Here is a 15,241-nt window from a genome sequence, read left to right on the forward strand (position 1 = left end):
AACAATACCTAAGTTACTAAGTTATGGAGATGATTAGATAATATTACTGGAAGCAGGAGTAGAAAAGAGTGGTTCAGATACTGGAGCCAGACAAAACTGGGTTCAAAAGGAAACAGAAGCTTTAAATGACACAATAGACCAGATAGATTTAACTGATATTTATAGGACATTCCATCCAAAAACAGCAGATTAGACATTCTTCTCAAGTGCGCACGGAACATTCTCCAGGATAGATCACATCCTGGGTCACAAATCAAGCCTCAGCAAATTTAAGAAAATTGAAAACTGCTCAACATCACTAATTATCAGAGAAATGCAAATCAAACTACAATGAGGTTATCACCTCACACCAGTTAGAATGGGCATCATCAGAAAATCTACAAACAAATGCTGGAGAGGGTGTGGAGAAAGGGAACCCTCTTGCACTGTTGGTGGGAATGTAAATTGATAAAGCCACTATGGAGAACAGTATGGAGGTTCCTTAAAGAACTAAAAATAGAATTACCATATGACCCAGCAATCCCACTACTGGGCATATACCCAGAGAAAACCATAATTCAAAAAGACACATGCACCCCAACGTTCATTGCAGCACTATTTACAATAGCCAGGTCATGGAAGCAACCAAGGTGTCCATCGACAGATGAATGGATAAAGAAGATGTGGTTCATATATACAATGGAATATTACTCAGCCATAAAAAGGAATGAAATTGGGTCATTTGTTGAGATGTGGATGGATCTACAGACTGTCATACAGACTGAAGTAAGTCAGAAACAGAAAAACAAATATCGTATATTAACACATATATGTGGAACCTAGAAAAATGGTACAGATGAACTGGTTTGCAGAGCAGAAATTGAGACACAGATGTAGAGAACAAACGTATGGACACCAAGCGGGGAAAGCAGCGGAGGGTGGTGGTGGTGTTGTGATGAACTGGGCGATTGGGATTGACATTTATACACTGATGTGTATAAAATTGATGACTAATAAGAACCTGCTGTATAAAAAAATATATATATTATTCAAGTCATCCAATGATGGAATGACCCAGTTGACTGTATGACTGATTTGACTAATAACAGAGTGATGTGAGTAACAACAACGACAAAAAAATTAAATAAAAATTCAAAAAAGACATAGTTTGAAAGTAAAAGGAAGGAAAATGACATACCATACAGTAAACATAAAAATCTGTTTTTCTGTCAGGCTTGGCTATGTTACTATCAGACAAAGTAGGTCTCAAGAAAAGAAGTATTACCAAGGATAAAAATAAGGCTCAACAAAATTCTGAAAATTTGAACTCTGACAGAGTTTGTTCTCTGACTATAATGCAGTTAAATTAGAAATCATTAAGATATCTAGAAAAACCCCTCCAAATACTTGGAAATTAAACAATACAAATCTAAATAACCCATCAGTCAAAATATAAGAAGATAAAATAACAGGCATGGATTTGAATTTCTGCTTCATCACTTACTATCTTTGACTTTCACAAGTAACTTAACTTCACTTTGCCTCAGTTTTCTCATCTTTAAATCTAAGTAAACTGGTTAAAATCACTCCTAAATCTTAAAATATATCAGATTTGTGTTTTGTTTCAATCCCACCACCAATAACGAATGCAGATTATTTTCAATGGTAATAACAGCGATAAACTCTATATATACATAGAGGACACTATTATTTTTAAAATACCCTTTAGATGTGAAAAGATGTTCAACATCCCTACTTATTAGAGAAATGCAAATCAAAACTACAGTGAGATACCACTTACACCAGTAACAATGGCCATCATTAAAAAGTCTATAAAAAAAAAAAAAAACTGGGTTCAAGACCAAGTTTGCTAATTGCTACGTGATCCCTGACACCGGGAGTTAATCTCTGAAATGGAGATAGGTGGTTGTGAAGATTAAATGAGATAAAGCATATAGCAGATAGCCCTTCCCCCTCACACATTCCTGGTTACATGAAGGCCCCCCTCCAAATTCTCCTAGTGCAGAAATTTCCCGGGCGAGGTGTAATAAGGGAAACACTCTCACTTTTTCGTCCAACAAAACTGTCTGAACCCTTATTGTGCGTCAGGCACTATGTATTTGGACTAGCTTTCAAAACTCAGTTTAAAAGCACATACAGGGCTTCCCTAGTGGCGCAGTGGTTGAGAGTCCGCCTGAGCCCTCCGGTTACCTGCCCAGGGACAAGCCCCTCACGCCTCGGCCCCTGCAAGCCCCGCCTTCTCGGTACCTCAGACTCCTCCCCTTGGCACTAGCTCGCTCCACCCATTCTGCTCTCGCTAGTTCCCGCGCTCTGAGGCGGACAGTACCTGCAGGCCACTCCGCTTGTTCCAGGTGAAAATGGACCCTGGGTACCCGCTTAGAGCCAAGAGCAGTTCGTGGATCATTCTCACGGCCGACCTCGAGTCCCTATATCCGTCGCACCCTCCTCCAGAGCCTCACCAGGCGACCAAAGAGGCGAGCGCTCCCTCCACTACACGCGCACAGGAACCCGGGAAGGGCAGTTCCTCCTGACTGTACCCGCCGAGACTACTGCTGAGGAGAGCTGACGGGAAGCCGGGAAGGGGTCGGCGCGCCGCGTCCCGGAAGTGAGCCGCGCTCGCCTGGGCCCACTTGCAGGCTCCAGCTGGTGCTCCGCAGGAGTCGCGGGAGCTTCCCTCGCGCATGCGCCTCCAGCGCCCGGGTCGCCCGCTCGGACTTCCGGTTTGGGAGCTGAACTGGAAGGCTGGAGAACCCGGGCTGGAGCCCTACCCCGAGTGGGTGAGGCTAGCCCGCGGTCAGAAATGCGGGTGGGTTGAGTGACAGCCCGAGAAGGAGAAGCTCCCAGGGGTGGGTCGGAGGGTGCTCTCAGGGCGCTTAGCCCGGTCGGAGGCCTCTGGAGGGGCTCACGACGGCTTTCGAGAGTGACCTGGCCGGAGAGAGAGAAGACAAAGAGGCCGGAACCCCGCATCCGCGAACCTTGCAGCCCTCGGAGCGCCTGGCCAGCACCCGAGCTTGTCCTCAGGAGACCCATGACTACTGCCCCTTCGGACTCCCACTCTCCACCAACTCAGTGGGACTCTCCCCAAGCCCACCCGGCCCTCGCTTCAGGAGCCCAAACCAACTTCTCTCAATGCGCGAGGTTTCCATTCAGTAGTTCCCGGCTATTTACTGAGCGGTTACTTTTGCTGTGAGGGAGAACAAAGACCCAGTATTCAGTACTTGATTTTTGTTTGGGGTGGGAATTGGTAGTGGTGGAGTCCGAGGGGGCGGGGCGGACGGAGAGGGCCTTGGGGAAGGACGGCGGAGGTACTGGGGGAGATCAGCTGCGACCCGCTGGACAGAGGCTTTTTGTTGCCTTCAGCAGGATGGTGACATGCCTTTAGAACCACTCGAGCTCCCATATGGTTCGAACACACTATGCTACACTGGTCGGGGGAGCGTCAGTGGGTCAGATTTGGGGGAGGTGGAAGAGGAACAGACAGTACTTTCTATTCTTTGCTGCTTACCTGGGCTGCCCTGCAAGTCGCCCAGAAATGCAGCTTTTGAATGGTCTCTCACCTTCATGCTCGGTTTTGGCTTGCTGTCCTGAAGTTGGTGCTACGTGGAGCATCTGTGAAGTCAGGCCAGCTCTGGCAAGACTTCAGACATATGAGTATGTTCCTTCTGATAGTGCCATCTCTCTCTACCCTAGGAGGAAACTTCTTACAGAGAGAGACTCATCTGCAGGTGATTCTCCAAGGACATGAGAAGATGGGTGTAAGCTGTGGAACCTAGACCCTTAAGTGGAGGGAAGCTGCTTTCTGCTGTGAACGATGGCCAAACCCACCCTGAGAGGGAATGGCACTAACTCTGAGACCTTCCGACAGCGCTTCAGGAGATTTCATTACCAGGAGGTAGCTGGGCCCCGGGAGGCTTTCAGCCAACTCTGGGAACTTTGCTGTCGGTGGCTAAGGCCGGAGGTGCGCACCAAGGAGCAGATTGTAGAATTGTTGGTGCTAGAGCAGTTCCTGACCGTCTTACCTGGGGAGATCCAGAAATGGGTACAAAAGCAATGTCCAGAAAGTGGAGAGGAGGCAGTGGCTCTGGTGGAAGAATTAGAAAGAGAGCCTGGAAGACCTGGACGTTCGGTGAGCAGGGAGGGGGTATTCAGAAGTGTGTGACTGGGCAGGGGCAGGATAAAAAGCCAAATTAAGGCCCAGATTTAAAGTGGGGCACAGTCTCCCTTGGTGATGCTTATACTTCTGGTCCTTTACTAGGTAACTTTTTCAGATAGAGCTTATCGGGAGATGCTACCTGGGTGTACCTTTGCTAGGTATCATAACGAGTTATTCATAGTTTCATAGTGTTTTACTTAATAGGGAAGAAAGGGGAGTTATTTTTTAGCCTGGAGTCGGGTTTACTATTTTGATCTTTTTCTTTTGTAGTTCCAGCTGCTCTAAGCTAACAGTACTGGACTAAGAAAGACCCTTGTTCACTATTAACCACCCCCCACCCCAACCCTAGCCATGTCCGAAAAGGATGATTTCTTTTGGGGTAATAAATAATCTCCTCTGGGAATACCCCTCATTATGACCTTGCAGTGACAATTCATGGGGGTTGTTTCTAGGTCACAGTCTCTGTGAAGGGGCAGGAAGTGCGCTTGGAGAAGATGACACCCCTGAAATCATCACGAGAGTTATTAAGTGTTCGGCAGGAGTCAGTGGAACCCCAGCCCAGGGGTGTACCCAAGAAAGAGAGGGCAAGAAACCCAGACCTGGGACCACAGGAGCAGATGAACCCAAAGGAGAAGCTCAGACCTTTTCAAAGGAGCGGTGAGGAGTAGATTTATATGGGAAGATAGGATGCCATTCTAAATTGGGAAGTAGGGTTGGGAGTAGTGAGTGGGAAAGGGATTTCAGGAAAGAGTGGAAATAGAGTATGCAGTGTTGGGGACCTCCTGAAGGCATATAGTTTAGCTCTCTGCTGCAATTCTTATATTTCCTCTTTTGATAAGTCTGCCAGAGGATGGCTCCCTAGTTTTTCCAGAACTTGAAATTTCTTTCCTCCTGGTAATGATGACACTACGTCAGTATTTTCTAGATAAAAATTCTTTTCTATACTTGAAAGCACGTTTTCTTTTTAGTCATTTTCTTTCTCCATATTAAACTATATTTGTTTCTTTCTGCTTTTCCCCAGAAGCTCCATTCTTCAGACCTAAGTTTTTGTTACTCTCCCTTAGAAACTTTAAGTTCTCCAAATAGCATGTTAGTTGTGGAGAATTAAATTATATATATTATTCCAGTAAGGGTCTGGTAGGTAGAAGCAGAGTAAGAATTTTACTTCAGAATTTCACTACACTTTCTTTCTGTATAACTCAACTAATGATTGTCCTTCACTTGATACTCCCCCGTCTCTTAGAGCTTTCCCCATTGTCTTTGTGCCTAGTTCTTATTCTTAAACTTGATTTTGTGGAACTTGTTTTTCTTCTTTGTACTCTGCAGAACTCCATTTTGTGTGTTTTTTTCTTTGATCACTTCAACTTGTTGAGGTTGTTTTGAATTCTGATCTTATCATCTAAGACGCTAGGCTTCTCAGCCAGTCTGGTAGTGGTCTCTGTTTAGTCATCCAGATGCAATCCCTCAACTGCACACACAGACTTGCAGAATTAATCAGTTTTAAACACCTACCATGTGCTCAACACCTTGCAGGGTACTCTGCAATGAGAAAAGGTGCCTATCCTCAAAAAGCCTATAATATGATTGAGAACACAAAAATGAACATAAATATGTGCTGAACTGAACTGTATTGAAACAGTGCCAAACAATGACTTGTTACTCAATTGTGTGAGTACAGTAGGGGTTTGGCAGAGTGGGAGACGAGGGAGGGCTGTAGGGAAGGCTTCATGGGGGCACTGATGGGTTAAATTTCGATAGAAGGGAGGGAGTTAAAGGAAAGGCACACAGTGGTGAATAAACATGTGCTGTGTTTTGGAGAGGAGTCTGCTTTGAACGGGCCATGCCTGGTAACCATCCAGGTTAAGGTTTGGCAATATAAACAGCATGTGAGCTGAGGAAGCAAGAGCCTGGAGTTAGGTAGGACAGTGACTGCTGCAGTTACCCAGGTGTGAGAAGGTAAGGGGTCTAGACTTGGATGGTGGCAGTAGGAATAAAGGATATACTAAGGGAAAAACCTTTTAGAACTTCGTGACTCAGTGTGAAGGAAATGGAAGAGTTGAAGACAGTCTCCCCCTTGAAATCACTCTGAGTTTAATTCTCTGGCCCCAAGTAGAGAACTACAGCTGATCCTTGAACAACGTCAGTTTGAACTGTGTGGGTCCACTCATACATGGATATTTTTCAATAGTAATTACTACAGTACTGTGGTTGGGTAAGTCTGCAGATGTGGAGGAACCGTGGATCCAGAAGGCCTGCTATGAGCTGTACTTGGAATAACCCCCACGTTGGTCAGCTGTGTAGGAAGCAGGAGGTGACTTTCCAGCAGTGCAGGACCTGCCTACAAGTGGTTAGGAGAGCTAGGGAGCAACTTGGAACAGAATTATCTGCTCTGAACACACAACAGAACGTTTTCCTCTTTTGTCACCCTGCTCTGGAAAGTAAAATATTTCTCATTTTTTGAGGTTTCATGTATTTTTCCCCACTTTCTTCAACCCATTGAACTTTCTGAAAACATTTTCTTAGATACTTTGCTTTATAAGCCTCTTGGATAAAAAAGGCAGGTCTGAACTCAGAGATGTTTTTTATGATCAGTCCAAACTATGATATCCTTTGTTTGCTTCCCTGCAAGCAGGATTTCCATTTCCTAAATCCAATGTGGTCTCCAAGTTGGAGCAAGGAGAGCCATGGATCCCAGATCTGGGCTTCAAGGAGAAGGAATTCCCAAGAGGCAGTCACACAGGAGACAAACGAATGCATGCTGATCTGTTACCATCCAGGAGAGAGAGAAGAAGCTGGGTGGAACAGGATCACTGGGGCTTCGAGGATGAGAAGGTGGCAGGTGTGCACTGGGGCTATGAAGAGACCAGAACTCTCCTCGCAATTCTCAGTCAAACTGAGTTTTACGAGGCTCTCCGAAACTGTCATCGAAACAGCCAAGTGTATGGGGCTGTGGCTGAGCGGCTCCGGGAGTATGGGTTCCTCCGGACCCTGGAGCAGTGTAGGACCAAGTTCAAAGGTCTCCAGAAGAGCTATCGGAAAGTCAAGAGTGGCCACCCACCTGAGACCTGCCCCTTCTTTGAAGAGATGGAAGCCCTGATGAGTGCCCAGGTCATTGCCCTGCCCAGTAATGGCCTGGAGGAGGCAGCCTCTCACTCTGGCCTGGTGGGCAGTGATGCTGAGACTGAGGAGCCAGAGCAACGGGACTGGCAGCATAAGGAGGGAGAAGATGCCATGGCTGAAGAGTCTGACAGTGAGGAAGTGGGCCAGGAGGCCACCCCCCAGGACCCCGACAAGTCCACCACACCCGTCCTTTTCCGAAGCCCAAGTGGTAAGCTTTTCTTCTTGGGGTTTTAGGATTAGACTGAGGAGTTATGAGGCTGGATGTGGAGTCAGGAAGCTTAATGTCACCTGCCAGCTTTGTCACTTAGAGAACAGAGGCATTTCTTAGTTCTCTGTGTATTTCATTCTCTTTTGTGGGAAAATCATTGAGCTAATAGTAAGTAGAGAATAATTTTAGATATTTTAAAGAAGTACACTCAGAGAATTCAAGAGACTCCTGAAAAGGAGTATCATTCCTTCCATTTCTTTCTTAAAATATTTTTTCCTGATTATAAAATCACTGAAGGCTGAGAAAAACTTGGTACTGTATTATCTTTAAGGAGACCTAATATTTGTTGAGCACCTTATATGAACTGGTGTTTTATCTTTACTTCTCCAAACTCAAGGTCAGTTTATTAGTGTTCCTTTTTACTTAGAAGAGCATAGTGAAGGACTGCCCAAAGTTGGGGAAACATTTTGTTTCCTCTGTGAGACCTGCAACACACATTGGCATTTTAACAGGACTAAGAAGTCTTGCAGCAAGAAACCTTGCTTAACACTCTGCTGAAATATTTGCCTGTGGAACCATTTTAAAATATCACTTATTACTGTTGATGTAATTTGTACAACCATGTTGCTATGGGAAGAGCACCAAGTATGAATCAGGAGACTTCGTTCCTAACCCTGACCACTAATCAGCTGGGTGACCTCGCACAGCTATCTGGCCATTTCACAGTTTGCGTCCTCAACTGGAAAATGTGGCACAGCAGCAGGACTACTCTAGAGTTGCAGTTCCACTGGGAACAGTTATGTGTCCCTTCCATGTTTTATTATATGTGTTGTTACTTTTGTTCTGTTCTAGTCTTCTTCTGTCTTGGACTTTTTCTTTTCCTTTTTAAAATAAATTTATTTATTTATTTATTTATTTATTTTTGGCTGCGTTGGGTCTTCGTTGCTGCACGTGGGCTTTCTTTAGTTGCGTCGAGTGGGGGCTACTCTTCATTGCGGTGCGCTGGCTTCTCATTGCAGTGGCTTATCTTGTTATGGAGCACGGGCTGTAGGCACGTGGGCTTCAGTAGTTGTGGCATGCAGGCTCAGTAGTTGTGGTACACAGGCTTTGTTGCTCCACGGCATGTGGGATCTTCCCAGACCAGGGCTCGAACCCATGTCCCCTGCATTGGCAGGCAGATTCTTAACCATTGCACCACCAGGGAAGCCCTTCCTTTTCCTTTTTAAAAAAAATTTTGGGATTTCCCTGGTGGTCCAGTGATTGGGACTCTGAGCTTCCACTGCAGGGGGCATGGGTTCTATCCCTGGTCTGGGAACTAAGATCCTGCATGCTGCATGGCCTAAATTTAAAAAAAAAAATTTTTTTTCCCCATTTTGTCACTGGAATAAATTTCGGTAAATCACAAACATGGCACATGTGGTAGCTGCATTACTTGCAGTGAGTGGAGTGTAATGGAAGCGGTGTAATCTCCAGCTAGCTCTCAAGTGGGAGGAAGGCTCTTAGTATCTTCCTTCCCTCTCCCTTGGGTACCTTCAGGGAGCAGAGCCTGTAGTCATCCTGAAGAAGTACTGCCCAAGCTGGGATGGCCTGCAGCATTAGCAGAGTTCAGGCCAGAAAATGCTATCTGCTCTGCTTCCTTCCTCTTTCTGGCTCTGCCACTCCTTCACTCCTAAGATGGTGCCTAACTACAGGTTCTTATCTTGTACCCTTCAGGTCTTTGCTATTGCTGGGTTGGCTTTTTTTGAGATTGTGGCAAGTGAAAAAGGGATTGGATTAAGCAGCAGTGTGATTCTTAAAGAGACTCTTCCTTGGGATTTTGAGTCATTCTATGGGAAACTTAATTCATAAGGAAGTAGGACTGGTAGAAAAAGATTGATCAGAGAATTTAGGGATGGCTCATGGCTGACAGTGACTGATTGTGGGTCTTCTTCCCCATACCAGTTATTTTCTAATTAGGATCAGAATTACCGGAAGAATGGGGAAATGCATTCTGTACACCTGCCTCAGAGTACATAACGATTGTTACAGTGATAAGGTGGAAAGGCCTCTTTGGAACAGAATGTAGTTATAAAGGTCTCTGTGAAATTGATATAGGATATAGAGAAGCAGAACATTCTGAGAGTTTGTATTGATTTTGGAAACATGAGGTGTTTTTACTTTTTCACCTAGGAGCCCGAGCTTAGGTGATTTTTCATGATGCAGATGATAGGACTGAGGAATTGAGACTATAAAGCCCTGGATTAAGTGGTGCTGAAATTTCTCTTCTGGTGGCAGGTGTACACTGGGGCTATGAAGAGACAAAGACCTACCTTGCAATTCTTAGTGAGACTCAGTTTTATGAAGCCCTCCAGAACTGCCACCGCAACAGCCAGTTGTATGGAGCAGTAGCTGAGCGGTTATGGGAATATGGCTTCCTTAGGACACCAGAGCAGTGTCGGACCAAGTTTAAAAGCCTCCACACCAGCTATCGGAAGGTCAAGAATGGCCAAGCACCAGAGACCTGTCCCTTCTTTGAAGAGATGGATGCTTTGGTGAGTGCCCGGGGTGCTGCCCTGCCCAGTGATGGCCGGGAAGAGGAGGCAGCCTTGTGTCCCACCCAGGAGACCAGTGAGGCCGATGCCGAGAAGCAAGCCGAGGAAGCAGATGAGGCCATAGAAGAAGATTCTGAAGATGATGAAGAAGATACCGAGGTACCCCCAGAGGCTATGACCCGTGCTCCAGTCTTATTTCAGAGCCCCAGTGGTAAGATCCTTTTACTTCTTAAGGTAGATATAGCAAATAGCAAAGGGAAGGCAGTGGGATTTAGGAGAAAAATCATGTGATTGAAGACCAGAAGTGGCCTCTACACCCAGCTCTCATGGATTCTTATTGTGACCGCCTTCTCTCTTCTCCATGTTTCCTGTCTATTATAAAGCAGCTAGTTTACATCCCCTATTCACTTGACCTGCCTCCTCACACTACAGCATCAATCTGAGATGGCTGCAGACTTTGTAAACTAGCCATCATATGCATGTGACCTGCTAGGTTACTAGGCAGTTTACCTAGCAGGGAATCTGAAAGCCTACATTTCCCAAGTAGCATGTCATATACCCATAGATGGATGAAGTTGCTTTTTAAAGTTCATTCTCATTTGTTTTTTCTTCTAGTTCCAGCTTGTAAACCAGCTGTATGCTTGCTTTATTCACATATATGAAAACCTGATAACCTCTTTCTTCAGACACACTTATGCAAAAGTCTGAGATTTCTGAGGGAACTGATCCTTTGAATCTCAGCTACTGTATAAGAAAAAGAACCCCAAAACTTCATTATGGCTTCCCTCCTTGTGAGGAAAATTATTCTGATTTTGGAGTCACACATATATATGTATGTGAATCTAGACTATGTTGTTTATTAGTTGAGTACCTTAGAGCAAGTTACTTAACCCTGTAAATTCGCTCATATGTTAAGACCTACCTCATAAGGTTGATGTAAATGAAGTACCACAGTGAAGCACTTAACACAGTGCTTGGGCATTTGATAAATAAGTTTTCTTTTCCAAAAGTTCTTTAGATCAGCATTCTTTAAGTGTGTTCCACAGAGCATCGATTCCATTAGAGAAGTAAAACATCAGAATTTTAACAGATGGTAGTTATTTGGGATCTAGAGCTCCCTAATTTTTACATTTAATCATCTAATGTGATGCTTGCTTTACCCTGGTACATAACTGAGAAAATGGATAACTTTTAAAATTCTATTCTTATGTCAGGTTTTGAGGCTGGATTTGAGAATGAAGAGAATCTAAAACGGGATATTGCTGAGGAAGTACAACTACACAGGACGTTACTTGCAAGGTCTGAGAGGAAAATTCCCCGGCATCTTAATCAAGGTAAAGGCATTGAGAGTGAATGTAGATCAGGAAGACAGTGGGAGAAGACCCCAGGGGAGAGAAGAGGAAAACCAACATTCCCAGAGAAGAGTTTAGGTAAAGTTCTAAGTCATCAGAGACCTTACTTGGGGGAGAGACCCTATAAATATCTCAGATATGGCAAAAGCTTTGGTCCAGACTCCCATCTCATGCATCAGATATCCCCTCAAGTAGAAAATCCATATAAATGTGCTGACTGTGGGAAAAGCTTCAGTCGGAGTGCACGCCTCATTAGACACCGGAGAATCCACACTGGAGAGAAACCTTATAAATGTCTTGACTGTGGGAAAAGCTTCCGTGACAGTTCAAATTTCATCACCCATAGAAGAATCCACACAGGAGAGAAACCGTATCAGTGTGGTGAGTGTGGAAAACGCTTCAACCAGAGCTCAAGCCTTATCATTCACCAGAGAACCCACACAGGAGAAAAGCCCTATCAGTGTGAAGAGTGTGGGAAAAGCTTCAATAACAGTTCTCATTTTAGTGCACATCGAAGGATACACACAGGAGAGAGACCCCACGTGTGTCCCGACTGTGGAAAGAGTTTCAGTAAGAGTTCTGACTTACGTGCACACCACAGAACCCACACAGGAGAGAAACCCTATGGGTGTCATGACTGTGGCAAGTGCTTCAGTAAAAGTTCTGCTCTTAATAAGCACCGAGAGATCCATACACGAGAAAAGCTTCTCTCACAGCCAGCCCCTAAGTAAGCCCCTGAGGATCCATGAAGAAAACAGTCTCATCACATGTATTGAAATTGTTTAGAAAAGTCCTCCAATAGTGAGATCCATCTCCTAATTTGTGTCTGACTAGTTTAGGAAATACTCTAGAATTTACCCCACTGTTCGTTCCTATGTTTCTTCTGGATCTAGAGTCAAATTCCCAAAGCATCTTAAGAATGAAAGGAAGATTTCATTCCCTCTCCTTGCCTTTATTGACGGCAACACCTTTCCCTCTCAGTGCCTATGTTGTTCCCTTAATAGAGAGGACACAGTAGTAGATCCTATGAGTGTGACGTGCACCCTTCTTTACTCATCCTGTTATAGACTGCATTTCAACTAGAAAAACCCATCACAGCAGCATTTCATGGAGAAGTAGTAAGAATTCTCATTGAATGGGTGTAGCTCTTTATATAGCAATGGAAATGCAAAGAAGAATGACTTTTCCTGCTCACTTAACCCTGTGCTCAGAATGATATATTTGTCATGCACACTCTTCCTTTACCTTAAAGGAGAGTTTAAGTGTTCAATTTGGTTCTGACCTATAAGTCATTTTGTCAAGAACCTAGGTGTGCTATATGGGGAAACAATGTAAACCTCGTATAAATATTGAGGTGTGAACCCTGGATTTCTTAGTTTCTTCCAAGCTCTAGAAGCTTTGGAATAGAAAAATACTGTATTTACAGCGTCTGGTGTGATTTTATTTTTCTGGTCCATCTCATCAGAATTTCATGTGTCCCTTGTGGTCCAGAAGCTTAAAGAGCAAGCCAGTTGGATGCGGTGATAGGGAAAGCAGTTAGAACTGCCAAGAGGGAATTGTCCATATTCCACACACTCTAAACACATGGGCTAGTGTCATGCACCCTGTGGACATAATACTGACCTGCAATGCGCAGAGGCCACTTGCCACATTCCCACGGACTGGGAAAACAGACCACTTTCTGCCAACAACTCTTTACCCTAATGGTAAGGAGGACAGATTATCTGTGGTCAGTGGAGTTGACAATACTTACACACACACATATTCAACTGTATACATCTACTTTTAAAAGCAGCTGTTCAAATGCAAGTGTAATTCTGATCTTTATGATCAAATAGTATTGAATTAATTGCCCACATGTTCATAGCAGTATGATGAGCAGGTACAGCACAAGTTAAACAGACCCTGTCCTCTTCCTTACAAACTAAAACAGATGACACTGACATGGACAAATAGTGCACATGTATAGCTGCAACAGTTTTAGAGAAATCTAGAAAGCTAGGTAGTAACACTATGCATAAAACTTGAGGTCTGATGCATTAGAGTTTGGAAAAAATTTAAGAGGTATTTTCTTCTCTTTAATCAGGAAGGCTTCATGAAGCAGGAAGTGCTCAGAGGGAAGGTTACTGGGTGGGATGAACTTTCCAAAACTCATTGCAAAATTGAGTGCTGAATGGGTGAAAAATGGGAAAACTGGGGAGCAAGGGAGCAGAGGGCAAAGGACAGACTGTAAGGAAGGTTAGACAAAGCTTGGAGTAGCACAGAATTGGAGAGGTAGCAAGATATGGGCCGTGCAGAAGGCAGAGAGGGACTGGCCTCAGCTAAAACATGGAGTGCCAGGCAGATCAGGAGATGGGCTCCCATCCTCCAGAGTAAATCAGGTACTGTGCTGTGCTTACTGACAAGGACACAGCTGACTGGCACTGGGGAAGAAGTATGAGCAGTCTTAGGGGACTAGCTCCTATGGGAGACGAAGGTCAGAAACCAGTATCTTAAGAAGATACTTCAATGGGCAGTTCAGAGGAAAGAAGAACGTGAGTGATGGCCAAGGCCTGGGATAAGTAGCTGCATCATTAGTCACATTGAATGAGTGGGGATGGGAATGAGATCTGAGAGAGAAGTGGGGAGGTAGAATTTTCTATAATCCATAGCTTACTGTGGTAGATGAAAGATTAGTTAGGGTTCTGGTGCTGAGGGAATTTCCTAATTCCTAACTCTTACGAATTAAGGGGAGATGGTGTCTCAATTATGTTGCCTAAGCAGACAGGAAGATACAAGAAACACGAGTCTAAAGCAATGCCTCGGGATCTGAGATAGTTTAGGAAGTGTGCTATAGTGTTTTTTTAAAAATGAGATCACTTGTCTTCAGTATATCTATGTATAGTCTTGTGGGAAAAGCACTGGTTGTGGTACCAACAGATACAAATTCTGGTTCCAAATGTCTTATGTGTAAGTCAACCTGCCTCCATTTCCCTTTCTGTAAAGCAGAACAGTGTTTACACCTTAATCTGCCTCTCAGGGATACCATGTTAATAAAAATTCTATCTATAAAATGCCCAGTGGTTCTCTAGGTGTTTTTTTTAAAAAAATGTATATATGCAAATTATGATTAAGTTGTTGCTGGTAGGAAAAGATAAATCTTTACCTGCTTTTTCTGGCTGCCTGTGTGGGGTTACTACAGGTATGCCTGTCTGAATCTTTATGTTCTAGGCTGAAAAACAAATTAGAATGTGGTAAAATAGAAATAAAAATCTTTCCTTAGTATCTGTATCCATATCCATTGGGACCCATCATAGCTGGGCATGGAGAATGAGTCAATTTTAAAAGACCCAGGACCAGCCCTCCAACCTCCAGATGAAGAGAATGTGCAAAAGGAATAGGGCAAGAAAACCATAATTCACAGTCATGTACCACAATGTCCACGCAGCTCTATTTACAATAGCCAGGACATGGAAGCAACCTAAGTGTCCATCGACAGATGAATAGATAAAGATGTGGCACATATATACAGTGGAATATTACTCAGCCATAAAAAGAAACGAAATTGAGTTATTTGTAGTGAGGTGGATGGACCGAGAGACTCATACAGGGTGAAGTAAGTCAGAAAGAGAAAAACAAATACCATATGCTAACACAGATATATGGAATCTAAAAAAAAAAAAAAGGTTCTGAAGAACCTAGGGGCAGGACAGGAATAAAGATGCAGACGTAGAGAATGGACTTGAGGACACAGGAAGGGGGAAGGGTAAGCTGAGATGAAGTGAGAGAGTGGCATGGACATATATACACTACCAAATGTAAAACAGAAAGCTAGTGGGAAGCAGCCACATAGCACAGGGAGATCAGCTCGGTGCTTTGTGTCCACCTAGAGGGGTGG

General features: G+C 44.2%; 2 protein-coding genes across 7 annotated transcripts in view; one reads left to right on the forward strand and one right to left on the reverse strand.

Moving 5' to 3' along the window:
* Nucleotides 1–2,464, reverse strand: part of TUBGCP4 (tubulin gamma complex component 4) — a 47,214-nt gene extending 44,750 nt beyond the window's left edge. For all 4 annotated transcript variants that reach the window (XR_003001430.1, XR_003001429.1, XM_024732531.1 and 1 more), the window contains exon 1: nucleotides 2,327–2,464. Coding sequence is in view for 2 of the 4 variants with exons in the window: in XM_024732531.1 (XP_024588299.1) it covers nucleotides 2,327–2,404 (78 nt within the window). In the remaining 2 variants the exon portion in view is untranslated. The remainder of the gene's footprint in view (nucleotides 1–2,326) is intronic.
* Nucleotides 2,465–3,302: 838 nt separating this feature from the next.
* On the forward strand, nucleotides 3,303–14,419 carry ZSCAN29 (zinc finger and SCAN domain containing 29). 3 transcript variants are annotated; one of them, XM_024732528.1, is made up of 5 exons: nucleotides 3,303–3,892; nucleotides 4,606–4,810; nucleotides 6,786–7,481; nucleotides 9,756–10,223; nucleotides 11,227–14,419. In XM_024732528.1, the coding sequence occupies exons 1-5, from the start codon at nucleotides 3,812–3,814 to the stop codon at nucleotides 12,093–12,095; spliced, it is 2,319 nt and encodes a 772-aa protein (XP_024588296.1). In that variant the 5' UTR covers nucleotides 3,303–3,811; the 3' UTR covers nucleotides 12,096–14,419. The 3 variants fall into 3 exon arrangements, with proteins under 3 accessions (XP_024588296.1, XP_024588295.1, XP_024588297.1); XM_024732527.1 differs by having other exon boundaries at nucleotides 3,782–4,126; XM_024732529.1 differs by lacking the exons at nucleotides 3,303–3,892; nucleotides 4,606–4,810 and adding an exon at nucleotides 3,905–4,126.
* Nucleotides 14,420–15,241: the final 822 nt, after the last annotated feature.

The sequence above is a fragment of the Neophocaena asiaeorientalis genome, unplaced genomic scaffold (genome assembly GCF_003031525.2).
Source record: "Neophocaena asiaeorientalis asiaeorientalis breed wild unplaced genomic scaffold, Neophocaena_asiaeorientalis_V1.1 scaffold119, whole genome shotgun sequence".
NCBI lineage: Eukaryota > Metazoa > Chordata > Mammalia > Artiodactyla > Phocoenidae > Neophocaena > Neophocaena asiaeorientalis.